General features: G+C 41.0%; 1 protein-coding gene across 4 annotated transcripts in view; it reads right to left on the reverse strand.

The window, feature by feature from the left end:
• The window catches only part of CACNA2D1 (calcium voltage-gated channel auxiliary subunit alpha2delta 1), a 370,898-nt gene that overhangs the window by 16,766 nt on the left and 336,649 nt on the right, over positions 1–17,483 (reverse strand). For 2 of the 4 annotated variants that reach the window (XM_081023486.1, XM_081023484.1), the window contains 14 exons: positions 17,185–17,266; positions 16,868–16,930; positions 15,003–15,106; positions 14,291–14,368; positions 13,779–13,846; positions 12,907–12,945; positions 11,682–11,753; positions 9,594–9,746; positions 8,928–8,980; positions 8,047–8,102; positions 7,831–7,960; positions 6,925–7,037; positions 5,082–5,164; positions 3,555–3,643 (listed from right to left, as the gene is read on the reverse strand). In XM_081023486.1, coding sequence (XP_080879612.1) covers positions 3,555–3,643; positions 5,082–5,164; positions 6,925–7,037; positions 7,831–7,960; positions 8,047–8,102; positions 8,928–8,980; positions 9,594–9,746; positions 11,682–11,753; positions 12,907–12,945; positions 13,779–13,846; positions 14,291–14,368; positions 15,003–15,106; positions 16,868–16,930; positions 17,185–17,266 — 1,183 coding nt within the window. The remainder of the gene's footprint in view (positions 1–3,554; positions 3,644–5,081; positions 5,165–6,924; positions 7,038–7,830; positions 7,961–8,046; positions 8,103–8,927; positions 8,981–9,593; positions 9,747–11,681; positions 11,754–12,906; positions 12,946–13,778; positions 13,847–14,290; positions 14,369–15,002; positions 15,107–16,867; positions 16,931–17,184; positions 17,267–17,483) is intronic. The other 2 variants (XM_081023487.1, XM_081023485.1) reach the window with 1 other exon arrangement.

Below are 17,483 nucleotides of genomic sequence, written 5' to 3' on the forward strand. Positions count from 1 at the left end.
TTTTATGATTTTTCTCTATTCAATGTTAAGAGATGGCCAGGATGATGTCTCCCTCTAGTGGGACTCTAGCAAGATAAGTTAAGGGTAAGGATTGATGTAAGAGCAGTAGGGCTGCTCTGGAAATACCCTCACTACTTTGAGTCCAAATGTACCTTCCTTCTCCAAGCTTGACCTCTGAAAACTGGAGTCCTGCAATCCTAGAGCAGAACCAGTGATTGCCCAGCAACCTCGACCTTCCTAAGAGAAAACCTGCTCCACTTATTTCCTGGAGCAGTTTCCTTTTTAAACCAATAAAGGTGAAGAATTAAGAACTGAACATTCAAACAGTGTTCTAAAAATGCAAAATGCCTCACTGAACTACATAGGAAGATTCAGACAGATGACTAGAAAACACTTCATTTGCTGGAATCAGTTTGCACAGCAGCTAAAAAGTTTTATGTGAGCCATGTTTATGTTTCATCCATCTTCACCCCAGTTCAGCAGGCATACAGTGCTTGTAATCAAATATCCATTATAGGGCATACATACAATATTCTGTATTATATATTATATAGAAAAATATGCATTATCACATACCAGTATAATTAGTATATAGCTCTGCAATATCATAAGCTATGCCTTTGTATGTAACGTCCTGGCTGCTCAAGGCATCTTCAGATGCCACATGATGCAGCAAATTATGCTGAAACCTAGTTGGTCGGGTTATGGTGAGTGGCTGGGAAGGAGGACTGTCTAGGAACCCTATTCATATACTGCTTAATCAGAAAACAACCACCTCTAAGCAGTTTACAAGAAAATACCGATAAAAATACCGATAAAATCAACAGCAGATAATGTAAAGTTATCAAACTTTAAACAAGTAGATAATGTAAAGTTATCAAAATCAACAGTTTAAAAAAACAAATATACCTAATAAAGTTAAGTATCTGTTTTTAGTTTGAGCTTCCCAGGGGAATCCTTTCCTGGGGAATCTGGTTTTTGTTAGAGCTTCCCATAAATTAAACAAATAAGAAAAGAGTTTGTTAATCTGTGACAACTTCTAGCTGTGACTCAAATGCACTGAGATGGCCATAAGTATGCCAGTATCACAAGCAGAACTTGGCAGAGATGAGCTCTTATTAGAGTAGCTTTAGGAGCAGTTGTGGTGGTAAGGCCAGCATATGCTGAGCTCTGCAGCCGGAGTTGGCATGACCAGGACCACCTCAGCCCATGGTAACAATGGCTGGAAGTTAGCCATGTCATGCACTTACCAGGTGATGGTCAAAATCCCATGGGGCAGGACGCACTGCTTTCACCAGATACTAGAACCACACGTGTGGGAGAGATTCGCCATACAAAGGCATGCATGCAAACAGTCCTGATTCAACCAATGATTCCCTTCACTTTTTGAGGAGCAAATTGTGCCAGCTTTTGCACACAGAAGACTCCATGTGAAGCACATAGTTCACATGATGCACTAGGCTTGGGTGGAAGGAGAGGCACACCTGTGACTTCACTAGATTAAATGAACATCTACCTGATAAGTGAATGAATGAGGCCACTCACTTATTTCTAAGGTGGGGGTGGGGTGGCAGCTCCCCACTCCTCCTGAGGCCATAGGGTTGTAGAGTTTGCCCTATTTGAAGGATGTGTTTTGCAGCAGGTAAAATTGCCTGAAAATATGGACTCAGCTAGACTGGTAAAGATGGCAGTGTGGAGTCCTGTTTTTCTCTATCTGTTTTCCCTGTTTAAATTTACAGTGCTTTAAACTGAAACACTTCTTTGATGTGTCTAGATCCAGCCTGTTAAAAGAAGGTTTAACCTTGTCTATAAAACATACAATTTCCAACAACTAGGATCCTGTCCTCAGCACTATGCACAAATAAGGACTGAGGGTTTTCAGGGTGGAATGACATGGTATATGGGTCAGATGGCATAAATGTAAAGGGGCATTTGGGGGGGGGAAGAGGTTCCTCATATGGGGCTTGTCAACCAGGCTAGGTAGCCTATCTAGGAGAAGAAAAATTCTGGTCCTAAACCTTTGCTGCCTGGCAGGAAATCATCTGGAGAAGAAAAGACTCATGAGTAAACCCTAAGACAGTTGGATAGCACCATGTACGCCTCCTATGGGCAACTCCTGCAGCCAAGCTGGTGCTCTCCTTTGGACCACATCAGTGGGGCCGAGAGTGGGTCTCGTCATCTCGGCAGCCTATGGACACTGCCCTGGGGAAGTAACTTGAGTGCTGCTAACACAGCAGCTTGACTTTACCCCCAGAAGTGCACTCCATTGACTCCGAAGACAGATGGAACCAGCAGAAGGGAAGGGGTGCTTAACTCCAACTGCCTTACTGATTAACCCCTCAGAGGTGTGCCCCCCCCCCAGACCAATTTCTCTTTCGCTTCGCTTCTTCTAGCCTCAGATCCCAACTGAGGGAAAATCACAGGAAAGTATGGTTCACAAGGGAAGAGCAGCTTAATATTACAAAGCAAGTTCAATGTTGAAAATATTGTATTCGCTTTGTAATGTGCAGTCCAGCTGTATGATTGTGAAAATGCCACAAGCCCCTTATTGAAAGAAAATGTTAAAAATGCATGCACTGTTAGGCAGCAACAGCTTTTTAATTTTAGCTCACTATATTTAAATATTATATTTAATATACTATTTTTGTTTGCTTGTTTTATTTGTTAGGCTCAGAAAAAAAAGTCTAGTGCCGGTATTGTGAAGTCGTACCTCTTAATGGGAACAAGAACAAAACATGAATAGTCTCTATTGTATTGGTTTCACAACCCTCCCAACAACTAAGAATGTCGGCATGATTCCAATTTAGAGATTCAAACTTTTTCAGATTTCTTATCGTGGATACAAAATAAGTAACAAAGGATTGCCAGGAGCAGTTGTAGTGGTCCCTCTGGACAAATTCCATCTATCCTAACTGGCCACCAGAAGTCCTGAGACTCAGAGAATGAGAGGTCTCTTATATCTTGAAACTTGCTAGGGACTGAACCTGGTGTGCTCTATCACAGACCGCTCCTTAAGAGCAGCAAGGGTGGGCTGTGAAGTCTTAAAGTTAGGAATCTGCTACAGTGCTGGACCAGGAAAGAACAATAGGCAATACAGTTCTGTCTTCAGGTTGTGATTCTAAGCATGTTCTGAAACAATAGGATTCACTTCCAAAGTTAACACACCAAATTACTATGGCTGTTTATCTTGTGGCCCATGACCCAATGGGCCTCTTTAGAACTGTATCTGCCTTCCCCGATTATCCTTGGGAGTGCAGTCTCTCTACTTGCCACAGAGAGAAGGGAATGTCTAAATTAACTGAATTACTACCCAGAAGATTAAACCCTTTTCAAATAACCACAGACTCTCCCATTCAGGAAAGGAGGATGTGCTCCCAATCTATTCTCAGGGGAAAATAGCTCCTGAACAAGCCCAATAAATAAAGAAAGCCATTTGCTCCAAGTTATTTTCCCCACCACCACCCCAAGGCACCCAATTGTTTCTGTGATACACTAACAAAAATGCTAAACTTTGAAAAACAAAATGAAACACAAAATTAGAGAAAGTAACTGACCATCCACACCACATGAAAACTTGCAGAAAAATGGAGATAGGAGCGGACATCATGGCAGAGGCACGACTCGTTGTGCATATAGGCTGATCCTATTAATAACGGGCAAAATAGCAAGTAGAGGAAAGGAAAGAAAACACAGAAAGAAACACATACAAGATGAGATTTCATGCAGTTTGCTGGCAGTTAGCAGAGTTAATGTGAAAGCATTCACCCAAGAGCAAAGAATTTCACAGTGAGGATTGCAAAGTAAACTTAAGTAAAATATTACACTAATACAACTACAGAAGACACAGTTAACACAGATAATAGCACAACAAGCTAGTGAGCAAGACTCCTTGTACTTTCACACACAACAGATCCAGGATCAAGAGCATGGAGATGGGCTAATAGTTGTTTCTCCCAATATTGCCGCCAACTATCTCCAGCACATGAATGTTTTCTTACTGTTAAAATTGGATGCTCCAATGTTCTCAATGTGGCAAACACTTTACAACAAAAAATACCCATTTGTGTTCGTGTTCTTTTAAAAAATATGTATAGCATAGTCTAGATCTGGGACTCTCAAATTTTGGTACAGGAATAATTTCTACCAGGATCACCAACTCTAGTGGCAGAAGAGGCATTGGGTTGGATCATTAGCAGGAATGGGAGGAAAGGGGGGTTCCCTCAAGGAATCTTGGAGGGTGGTGCTTCCTATCTAGAAGCCCAAGTCAAGGGCTGATGGGCCACAGGGCACGCCAAAAGCAGTTCACACCATGGAGGACCGCTAACGATGGTCAACCACAGCTGTCAATCAACCAGCAAGTGGGTTGGTTGATCATTGGCTACACGCCCAACGCCAATGCCAAATAAATTTGTGGTCTAATTTCAATCCAACACATGTCTCATAGTCTTTACTCACTACCTGCTCGCTCCTCAACCACCTCACTGTCCATGGAACCACAATATGGCAACCCTTAAAATTAATCCAATTAATCTAGATCAGGGGCTGTGAACCTGTGAACCCAGTTCCCCCCAAGTTGTTGGACTTCCATCATCTCTGACCTGGCTGGGACTGAAACATCTGGAGGGCCACAGGTTCCCCACCCCTTACTTTTGATCCACTAGATCTACTATTCACAGGGAAGACTGGGACCAGGCAACTACACTGCATCTTCAGGACAAGAAGAAAAGCCACAGAGTTTTCTAGGCATTTTTTTTCAAAGGTTCTGATGACATGATTGCCAAGCAGTTACCATGATGCACAGAATGGTAGCAAATATTGCCCTACCTCCCTCTTTAAAAGAATCATGTGTGAAAGCACAGCAATTGCAGCAAAGGCAACGCAGAAAAAAGCAGCTGTTAATTTTATGTTAATCATGGGAACATTTGAAATAGAGTGACTATGATTCAGAGTCAACTGTCAATTTAATGGAAGATAGGTTAACATCAATGGGCATTTCAAGGTGCAAACTAATCATTTAAAATAACTTTTTTTTTCTAGTGCAGGGAAGGCATTTCCTCCATTTCTTAGAAAAGCAAACTTACGTCAATATCATCATCAAAGCAGACATCGGGCCCTTTTCTGTATCTGGGTTGCTGAACCATTTCGCAGGGGTTTGGCCCCTCATCTGAATGTCAGTTAAGGAACATGGATAATGGAATGCTCACATTTGCTAGAAGAAGAAGAAGAAGAAGAAGAAGAAGAAGAAGAAGAAGAAGAAGAAGAAGAAGAAGACAAACTAGAAAACACAAAGAGTGAGGAATTGCAGGGTTTGAACTGGGAGCCTTACCTAGTGAGGTGCTATGGACTGTGTGTGTAGAGACTAGAGATGTGTGAGACCCCTCAATAAACTGACTGTGTTTTTCAAGTGTGCCAGTTGAATGCTTGAGAAACTATGAAGGATTTGGGGTTTCAGTGTGAACCCTTGGAAAGCCCTATTTAGCTACCATTCTGCCTTCCCTGCCAGTCCTCCTCCTTCCCTAGTGAAAAAGGTTTTGTGGAGGGCATACCAGAGAGTGTGTGGCTCTTAACAGCACACTAGAAACCATGCCAGGCCTCTCCTTAGCTACAAATGTTGTGTTAAAGACCCACGATCCCCAGCAGGAAATGATGCTTCTCCTTCATTAATGGCAGCCAATTCAGTTCAGCCTATTTGAAGGAGGCTGAACCTGGAGAACTTGGGTTCATCAATTCGTGCTGGGAGAGACCCCGTTTCAGGGTTCACCTGTTGGCTATTTGCCTCTGTGTATAGACACCAGAGGTCATTCAAACACAGCAGGGGAAAATGGCATACTACATCAACCCCTGAGTTTGGCAGAAATTATGAAGCCCCTGGATTGGCTAGACATCAAATAAATATTAGAAGCCTGGATTTATCCCTCCAGGTGCCCTTTTTATTGTGCATTCATGATTATATCAGAGCAGTTATATGTGATTCTGATTTCAGTACTGTTTGTGCCCTATAGTAGCTGTGGCAGACATACTGCTTTATTTCCAGTTGATGCATGTCCTATATCTTCCTGGTCAGATCCTGTAACTTTTCATACCACAGGCAGCATAATAAATTTAAGTCTAAAGTAGGTGGGAGAAAAGGGTAATTTGAAAGGGAATTTGTGTGGTCTTAACTTGAAGATGGAGAGTATTGGGGCTGAAATATCAAGGCAAAGTGTGGGTGTTTGGAGGAGTAAGCACAATATGTGAGATTTAGAACATCTTTACTGTTTTCATGGCAGGGAAGACCATGGCCAAAGGTCATCACTACTTGACATCAATGAACATTAATGTATGGCAAAGCAGCATATCATGTACTGTACAACAAAACATGGAGATTTTGGGCAACAATAAACTAATCAGGCCTGCTAACAGAAGCTAGCAGAAGAACTTCTGCTGGTGCAATGGGGCTTTCCTTCTGTGTGCCCAACAAATTGCCTGGATGTTTTTGTGTCAGGAGAAGTCCCAGAACAATGCACAGGGGGAGGAGAGGGGAAATCAAGGGAGCAGAAATGCTTGTGCTGCTGCAGAAATATCCTTAGTGGTATGTTGAATTCCCTCCTTTAAGTGTGTCAATCATTCTCTTAAGGGTTTTTGATTCCAACAATATTGTGTTTGTGTTATATATTAAGATCATCCAAGCAGGGTGCTAGCATGGAGTGGGTATCTCACATTAGCTGAGAAATGGAAGAGATACATGCCTGTGTTGATCCACTATTCACAGAAACAGTTTCCAGTCCAGATGTGTGTGTGTGTGTGTGTGTGTGTGTGTACACTAACTCGTCCAAGTTTTAGGAGCAGCTAAAAATCAGATACTGGGGGTTCTACAGAAATGGGTGGTGGTGTTATTTTGTGAGCAAACACAAATTCAACATAAACTTAAACTTCAAAGGATACCGGGCTTCTCTGCTTGCATCAGTGGCCTTGTGTCACAGTGACGGCACATATGTTTGGTGTCACTCATTATGAATACTAAATTTGTATTGGAAATCTTCTCTGCGTGAAAAAGTCTGCAGACAGAAATGAAGCACAGAACAAATGTTTAATGCTGGGGGGAAAGGAACTTGCAGGCAATTTTCTATAAGTACTTTTGACAACCAGGTAAACTCCAAAGGCTTAATGCAACTTTTGCACCATAAGCTACAAATAACCTGATTTTGTGCAAAGATCTCCCCACCTCAGTTGGGCAGAGAAAAGATATATAATATATATTATATATTCAGAACCTGTCTTCTGCTCAACAAAATCAAACTTTCTATTTCCAAGCAATATGGACAGTAAAACATGATGCCCATTGCTATTGAAGTATATATAAATGCAGCAAGGTTAACTCATCTTTGAGTGTCTTTACTAAGAGTGACACATTATGTGGAAATAAGGGAGAGAGGCTTTTCTGTGGTGACACCACAGCTGTGGAATATTCACCCCACAGTGAATATTACTGGCACCAATATTACAATCTTTTCGGTGCAAGGTTAAAACCTGTTTAAAACCTGTTAAAGATGTGCTTTATTTGATTACCTGTGTGCATGTGGGAATTTTTGGTACCGTATTTTATTTTGGTAAGATCTGCTGGCTATGCCTTTTGTACACTGTCCTGTTATCCATAAGGATGAATGGTAGGTTAAAAAATTTTAAGTAAATGCATTCATACACATCTATATTTATATTATCTGTATCTATATCTACTTCATAACTGATAGTTTCACATGAATAACTCAGTTGCTTCTTTAATATCAGAACACTATTAAGAAAGCATCAGAGGCACTTGACATAATTTCGTAATTCTAAGGAAATACCTACCTAGAACAGTTTATGCAATCTAAAATGCCATAAAATGATTTTTCATCATTGGCAAAGAAATACTGAGTTTGTACTGTAATGCAGCTCTGTTTTGATGGGATGGCACTGAAGTCTTCCTCCTCCATTTCCACTGTGAGAAAGAGAACATTTTCAGCTCCGTCAGAAGCTTGATTATAAAAGCAAAGGAATGTCTCTGACACCTGATTCTTCACTTACCGGCACTAAGAAAACGTGGGAAGGTGAGGCCCAGAAAGAGCTGCTGCAAGATAGACCTAGATACACAGGGGGAAAGCAATGGAACAAGAGAGTAAGGAGCTGTGAGGAGGGATAGTGCCTAAATCACGCAGGCTTTAGCTCTAGGAGTGGGGCAGAGAATTCACTGTGTGAACTGGAGCAGGAGATGGCAGAGCAAACCCAAAGAACATTCCTGGAATAATAATAATAATAATAATAATAATAATAATAATAATAATGATAATAATAATAGAAGAAGAAGAGGAAGGATCGCCTGCTCCTCTTTGAAGCCTAGCTTTCCCTGTTTCACTGCATGGATTTGTTGAAATCTGCCTTTTCCCTTTTTTTCTTATTAAATGGTAACTGATCCCCTTCGTCTTTCCCCCTCTTTCCTACAAATTCCCTCCCTAAATTTCATTACAAAGAGCATTTCAAGAAACCACTTGCAGGTGAAAAGAACAACAACACCCCAAGGTCCAAACTGAGTCCAGGCACCTCTGTGTCTGATATCATCACTGATAACCCGTTTTTTTTAATATTCAGTCATGTTTGGGTTTCCTCTCTGGATTACCCTCCAATGCAGAAGTTCACTTTCATTGCAAAAACAAGGGTTCTTAATTTATGTTGAGTTGCACACCTCGTAAATATCTTCAGGAACCTCTGGGAAAAGATTTTGTAGCCCTATTTTGCAGTGACATTATTTAATGCTCAGCTAAAGACTGAGTAATTCCACATAATAAACTTGAACAAGAAGAATGTGGGGTGAAATCTCAGCTGGGCAAATTCATTCTGTATACATCGCTCAGTCAAGGCCCTCACATGTTCAAATGTATAACAAACCCTACCTGGAAAGTTCAACTTACCAAGCGGCTGCAGAGGCCCACCACCCCAGATGTAACATGTCTGCTATCGTAGGCTAGAAAATAAAAGGCAATTGATATAAGGTTAGAATAATCTCTGAATGGGGGACAGTCACTTCCCTCCTGCTGTTTGTTGGACTACAACTTCAGTCACCCCTGACCCCTGGCCATGATGGCTGGGGCTGGTGGGAGGTGCAGTCCAATACGATTGCGAGGGCACCACATAGACTGGCCTGATCTAAACACATGGAGGGTTAATACTGACTGGGCAAAGGCAAGAGGTAAAAGTAAAGGACCCCTGGACAGTTAAGTCCAGTCAAAGGGGTTGTGGCACTCATATCGCTTTCAGGCCGAGGGAGCCAGTGTTTGTCCATGGACAGCCTTCTGGGTCATGTGGCCAGCATGACTAAACTGCTTCTGATGCAACGAAACACCGTGATGGAAACCAGAGAGCACATAAACACCGTTTATCTTCCTGCCGCAGCGGTACCTATTTATCTACTTGCTCTGGTGTGCTTTCAAACTGCTAGATTGGCAGGAGCTGGGACAGAGCAACGGGACCTCACCCCGTCGTGGGGATTCGAACCGCTGACCTTCTGATCAGCAAGCCCAAGAGGCTCAGTGGTTTAGACCGAAGTGCCATCTACATCCTGGCAAAAGGATACTGACCACATAGACAGAGCGGAGTCCGGCTCCTTGCTTTGCTTCTTCTTCTGGGTCACACACAGACTGATAGTCATAAGACTTGTTAAAGGCATATAAGGACATGTTGATGAGATTTCGCATGAGGCCAGGGTCAATCTCACCAAAGAATTTTCCGATCTAATGAAGGAAAAGAGATTGTTTAAAAAGAAAGAAAGACAATTCTCTTCAAACAGACTGGGAGACATAATAGCTCTTATATTTACACCCTGATAGGATTTGACTAAACTGTGGGAGGCAGTGGAAGACAGAAGTGCCTGGCATGCTCTGGTTCATGGGGTCACAAAGAGTCGGACACAACTAAACGACTAAACAACAACAAAGGACTCAATGTGGCTTTCAGATTAAAACAAGAATTGTTAAAAACACAGAAAAAACAATAATTTTAAAAATTAAACGTTATTTTTAATGTGTTTTTTTTTTTTTAAATTAACAAATAATGCAACCAGCAACATTTTGGGTGCAATATAACTGAGAATACTTGGAAGCTTTGGCCTGGAGCATCAAAACTGCCTGTAGAATGGCAATGAATTATTACAAATGCAAGGCTCGTCATCTAAGTAAAAAGAGCAATAAAAAAGGAGAAAGGACATATAAATTCAAAGCCTGAACCCAATAGTTAACTACTCTATAGGTATAGATTTAAAGAAGGCTAGATCTAGGGACGGAACATTACAATTTCTTTTGACGTCAGGCTAATCCACACAGTTGTTTTCTAATGTATGTCTCACTCCTGGATCTCAATTTGACTCAAGTTCCCATCCCCTTCATTTCCATTAAAATACACATTTTTAAAATGAACAACAAAACTGTGTGCTTGCATATTATATACATTTCATGCACACATAAAGCTGCTTTTTGTTTCCCTGACCTCCCTCCCTCTCCATCCCACACACCGGGCAGCAACTTCGACTCCCCTCCCACTCTCAGCTCAGTCCTCCTACTCACTGCACTTAGGACACACAAGGTTTGTTTTAGGCTCAGTCTTACGGCTCAGTCAGAGAGCAGAGCAGGTGAGTTTTAAATTCAAAATTATATACTTATTGATGGTGTCTGCATAATAATGTTTTGAGTTTGTCTAGGAATCTGTATTCTATTTACATGTAAGCCACCTTTGGAGCACTTTTGAAAGGCAGGATATAAAGGTTTTTAATAAATAAATAATAATTATTATTTAGAAGACATCTGAAGACAGCCCTGTTTAGGGAAGTTTTTAATGACTGATGTTTTAATGTATTTTTAAACTTTTGCTGGAAGCCGCCCAGAGTGGCTGGGGAAACCCAGCCAGATGGGCGGGGTATAAATAATAATAATAAGAAGAAGAATTACCATTATTATTATTATTATCATTATGGGGGACGCATTTGTGTAAGTTCATAGCAGAGGTTCATTTGATGCTCTTTTCAGTGATATGCATAAGGCAGGTGTGTATCAGCCACAACTAGGGACAAGTGAATCTGTCCACTTTGGTTCCTCTCTGTTTCTCATTTTTCCAATGAGTTCTCATTTCCACATCAGTCTTCCAGAAAACCCATCACTGAATTTCTCCTAAAATGAGCATTTACATACAACTTTGCCCAACATAGCACATTCATGCAAAGCAATGTCCCCTAATGCAATGCATTTTAAAATCTTCATTAATGTATAATTTTTTATGCACATTTTATCCTAGTGTATAAATTTTTGTAAACGTGACTTGGCGGGAGAACTGCAATGCAAAATTCAGAGAAGTGCAAGTTTCTATGGATTGCTGTGTTTGGGTTCACCTAATGTTTCAAAATGTGAACATTAAGTTTGTACCCTGTTCTATTTCTACGTAACACACTTTATGATCAAAGATGAAGGAAGAAAGATTGGCTTGCACAGTCCTGTACTCTTGTCATGGATACAGATTCTGAATGAGAGAGTTGTCCTGGCCATTCTAATTTTGTTATTATGAAATCTGAAATCTTAAGTCAAACTCAAATATTAAAGCTTGTAATTTGATTTGATAAAATAGACAGCATTTTGATTGTAAGACAACTTGTCAGACAACTTGATCTGTATCACACCTACCTCTTGCATATCCCATTCCTGATTTGTCATCAAGAGAAATCCTCCATCATCAAGGATAACACAGTCAACATGCTGCAAGAAAGACAAGGAGGACAATGAGGGGGGGAATTATTATTTGCTTTATAGTCACCATTCAGAACATACTTGTTGAGCTGAGCACCAGCCCCGTGCCAGCCTAAGGAGAATGAGTTTCACCACCTGGGTAAATGTGTATAGGACTGCAGTTGTAGTTACCTGCCCAGTTATAAAATAATAGTTAGCAGTTTTCCTAATGATCATATTACTCACTGAAGATAAACAAAAAGGGAGAAATCATTTGCTATTTCCCATCATTTCATGAAGAAAAGGATACTGTCCTGTCCCCCCATCTACTCATAAACTGTAGTACTGGCACCAGTCACTCTCCTCTTGTAGCTGCTAAAGACAGAATTGAAACATATGCAGCTTTTAACTCTTATTTATTTGATCTTTCTCTCGATACAGCACCAATTATTTTATTGCTGTTTATTGCTGTTGCATTCATAAATAATGACAATGTTCTAATAATGTATTTTGATTCCAATTTTTGTTGTTGCATGATTGTTTTGATGGCAGGATCTTTATACTCAGTCGGATGCCGTGGAGTATAAAGAGAGGTGAATGAATATGAGTAGCTGGGATTGTTCATCTTAGTCTCAGTTTAGATGTGCACATATAAGCACATATAAGATCTCTGGATTGGTGCAAAGAAAACATGTCTCAACGGCAGCAAGATGATCATAGAATCAGAATTGTTGGAAGGGACCACAAGGGTCATCTAGTCCAACCCCTGCAATGCAGGAATCTTTTGCCCAACATGGGGCTTGAACCCACAACCCTGAGATTAAGAGTCTCGTGCTCAGAGCGTTTTCCAGCTGGAACTCACCGGAACTCAGTTTCGACACCTCTCAGGTGGGCGCCATTGCCATTATAAGTGTACAAGGGGTTCAGTGTATGTTCCAACACCTCTTTTTCTAGAAAAATAGCACTGCTCATGTTCTGCTGATTGAGGTATTCCAGGGATGGATAATAGTAAGATAATGTTTATCATTGACGTAGTGTCTTTGTGCTTCAAAGCAAATATGCCATCCTTACAACAATCTTATAAGATAGGCCAGGATGCAGCAAGGAGTCCGCCCTGTAGAGGCATCACCCACAAACATGGCTTCAGTATCTGCAAATGATTTATTCATGAACACATTCTTACCCGACTGTTCTTTTCACATCCACACAGTTCACTTTTGCACTGAAAAACAGACATATAATGCAACATATGAAACCTGTTCTTAAACAAAGAATGATGATATTCAATCTAGAGTTGTGCTCATGCTGCTTTTGTAGCCAGGTCAAATGTCAAGTATTTGTGCAGAATATTTACATTTGTCAAAATTCACCACTGCTGCTCAACAGCTTGCGTTGACTGCCGTTGCAAGGCCATAAAAATCTCAGGACAATATTTCAAAACATTTCCAAGAGCCAAGAAGATGCACACTAATCCAACATAAAGTAAAATGCTCAAAGTCAGGCAAAAGTATTAGTTCTGCAACTCCTGAATAACCAGACTTCCAATGAAAGTTACGTATGCTGAAAAAGGTAATTAGGAAGATGGATTCTTGACAAATCTGGTAGGTAACTCGTCCTACTCCCAGATTTACTACTCTTGCCCACACATCCCTTTCTTCACCTTGAAGGGAATGTCCAAAGGAGTTGGACACCCCACCCCTAGCAGCTGCTTATTCCCCCTTTATTCCTTTTTCTCCCACCCTAGGTACATTTTTGGGTGCTTGGAAAGGAGGAAAAAGTGGAAGGACAAGCAGTGGTAGGCTAAAGCAGGACTCTGTTTAGGCCATCTCTACTCAGCATGATAATCAGTCAAAGGCACTTGATGTTACACTATTGGATATTGGTAACAATTATATCCACTGCATAACTTCTGCCCATTTATTTATGTATGAATGTTTGAATCAATATTTCCAATTGGATACTGAGCTGTAGCGCAGGAGCACACAATAAAACAATCCTAGATGTAAGTTGAAGTATTCACATTGATACTCAAAAGAAAAGCTACAAGTTCCTTACCTGATTCTTTGTAGTGATTTTGGTGAAATTCTCCATCCAGTTGGTCACATTGATTTTTACTCCAACAACTAACAGGGAATACACAATATATAAGGGAAGTCAGTCAGTTAAGGATGATATATGGTCAATGGTTTCAAATGCCACCGAAAGACCAAGAAAGACCAAGTGTTGCATCCCTCCATTCTTCTCCCAATAAAGGTCATCCATCAGGGCAACCAAGACCAATTTAGTCTCACAATCAGGTCTGAACTCAAATTGAAATTGGAGAAGGTAATCAGTTTCATCCAAGAATGCTTGCAACTGTCTTACCAATACTCTTTTGTTCATATTCCCTCAAAAGGGAAAAACTAATAAACAGCTTTATTCAGAAATCTGTGGGACCTTTAGCATGGTCAAAGAGACTTACAAGTACGCTAAGTAATGCAGATTTGCTCTTTAAAACAAGAACTTCAGTTGCTGTTTACTATGTCCAATAACAACAGTCAAGAAATGTCAATATTATTCCTTCCCACCTGCAGGTTTCAGAAGTTTTCCATTGACGGTTATTTTCACAGCCTTGCTGACCATAATGCCATCTTCAGATATGCTTCCTGAGATATGGAAGGAAGGAAGGAAGGAAGGAAGGAAGGAAGGAAGGAAGGAAGGAAGGAAACCCAAACATTTAATAGATGACTATGAAACAGTCTTGGTGTGTCAGAGAGAAACCAAATAAATTGGGTTGTATCTGTTTGTAGATTAGGTTGTGCCTGTTTGCAATTCACCATGAATAGGTGGCTCAGTTGGTTAGAGCATGGTGCTGATAATGCCAAGGTCGTGCATTCCAATTCCTGTATGGGCCAGTTGGATATTTCTCCACTGCGGGGGTTGGACTAGATGATCCTTTGAGTCCCTTCTAACCACACAATTCTATGATTCTATAAATGCCTCCCAGGATTGTGCTATTGAATTAAAATCTTAACACCAGAGGAAGCCCTAACCTAACTATGGAAGTCAGGGTCATGCTTCACTGACTCAACTGCAGCTTCCTACAAATCCTTTGGCAACATTTCCTGACTTCTAGCTAAAACTTTTGAGAAACAGACATGCATAATTGCTATATGGTAATCTTCATAGCCATTATGTATACTTTTCCAGATGTCTTCAACATTCCATAGTTGTGTAATATGGATAGACCGTACTGTATCTGGAGTTTAACAAGATAATTTTGGGTGCCCAGTGACTTACTGTTATAGAAGGGAGCTGTGAAGATGTAGTTTTCATTATCTAAGCTCCTTTTGTAGAAGCTCTCTTCATAGGTTTCAGGATTTTCTGTCCAATATTCTCCTGCACTGAACATGAGACATTAATGTCAGCTTTTTGTCTTAATTCTCACATGTTTTCTTATCCTGTGCATGCCTAATCTGAAGGAAGCTCCACTGAATTCAATGGGGCTTAGGAAAGTGTGGGGAACATTTGGCCCTTCACATTCACCACCTGACCACTGACCCTGCTGGCCGGGGCTGATGGGAGTTAAAACAGCAGCGTTGGGAGGGTCTCAGGCTTCCCACCACTGGGCTCTAGGATTGAAATCTAAGGCTGCAATCCATTTATTTGGGAGTAAGGCCCATTGAAATTAACTAAATTTACTTCTGAGTAGACTGTAGGATTGTACTGTTTGTTAATGTTACTGAAAACCTTAAAATGTGACTCATTGTAATAATATAGCTCCCTGCATATGTTCGCATTACAGAAAATGGCTCGCTCAAACAATACTAGACAGCCAGGATTCTACCTGGCGTAAGATCAAGAGGTCTCAGGTCCATGAGCTACGTCTCCTCGTTAATCTCCAGTCAAAATCCAACCATCTACAGGAGACAATGAGCAATCTGGGAAATCCCATTATTAAGTTTGGGATCTCCACAACCCCATTCTGATTTCCAACTCTGAAATGCTGTGAAAACCTGAAACTGGTTACAGACATAAGCCGAGTGCTCAACTAATTCCACATGCCCAAAGGGAATTTGAGCTTATGTTTCTTGAATAGCAGCCTTTCAACACCAGCAACAAACCACTTTTGAAATCGAGGTACTTTTTTTAAAAAAAGTTAGTGATAAAGGATTTGTGTCTGCCTTTGTTTTCCTTTTCAGTTCCACAGGCTGTGTTCTGAGGAAGCTCACTGGATCTTGGCTATTCTATACAGGGATGATTCAGCACAAGCTTTCCCTGTTACATTTTGTCTTGTACAGTAACTGAATTTCAAAATATGAAAAACACAGTTTGTTCAAAATGTATCTACTGTAATTTAAGAGAATTACAACTTTATAATATGCCAATCAAGGGCATATTATTTTCAATATCTGGGTATGGGAATCAAACCTAGGGCATGGACATTGATTCTGAGTACCATCCTCTGTTTCCTCCCTAAGGGTCTGAATATTATATTTGGGGTATTCAATATATTTGTTGTGAAGACTCTTATTTTAATATTCCATTAAAAGTACCCCTGCCCGTACAGGCCAGTCGTGTCCGACTCTAGGGTTGTGCGCCCATCTCACTTAAGAGGCCGGGGGCCAGCGCTGTCCGCAGACACTTCCGGGTCACGTGGCCAGCGTGACGAAGCTGCTCTGGCGAGCCAGCACCAGCGCAGCACACGGAAACGCCGTTTACCTTCCCGCTGTAAAGCGGTACCTATTTATCTACTTGCACTTAAGAGTGCTTTCGAACTGCTAGGTGGGCAGGAGCTGGGACCCGAAGACGGGAGCTCACCCCGCCGCGGGGATTCGAACCGCCGACCATGCGATCGGCAAGTCCTAGGCACTGAGGTTTTACCCACAGCGCCACCCGCATCCCCATTTAATATTCCATTACCAAGTGACAATTTCAATGGGGGCTAGCAAGAACTTCAGCCACCATCCAACCCTGAGTTAGGCATGCTTAAGAAATTAGGTGAGGTGTGCGTTGTATGTAATATATGTAATGTATCGTTAAGTATATATTGTTTTGTAATGTATTGATATTTATAATAAAATGATTTTTTTTTAAAGGCATGCTTAAGAAATCGATTTTGCCAGTGTTTCTGTTGTATTTCTTAGAAAGAAACAGACCCTTACCTTTTGGGATATACTCTAGTGATCCCTCCATCCGTAGCTACAAATCGTGCTGTAATTCCCTCACTGTAGGAGGAAGAGAGACAGAAATATTTGAACTGAACTGAATTTGGAATGATTGGCAGCCCTTTGTACATAATATTCACAAGTTTTTCTAAGATAGTCTAAAACACAAATGTGTGCATTTTCATATACTCAATGCCGTGTGTGTTCCTTGTGTGCTCTAATTATCAGAAATGATCCAGTATTATTTTAACACACCATTAAAAACCCCAGAAGCAGCCATATTGTTTGGTAGGGGGGAGGAAAATAACACTCACGGGTCCTGCTTACTCCAGTAATTCTGAACAAGTTCACTTGTAAATCCTGCATCCAGCAAAGCTCTCATAACCATATCATTACCTATCAAAGGAAACAAGCCAAAGGTTAATTAAGATCACAGGAAGCTGCCAAGTCAGACCATTGGTCCATATAGTTCAGTACTGCTTACACTGACTTGAAGTGGCTCTCTAAGATATCAGCGAGGAAGGGTCATTTTCAGCTGCACTTGGAGATGCAGGGAGGATTGAAACACAGACCTTTTGAAAGCACAGCCTGACTCTAGTGCTTAGTTAAGATC

The sequence above is a fragment of the Podarcis pityusensis genome (genome assembly GCF_964106645.2).
Source record: "Podarcis pityusensis genome assembly, chromosome: 10".
NCBI lineage: Eukaryota > Metazoa > Chordata > Lepidosauria > Squamata > Lacertidae > Podarcis > Podarcis pityusensis.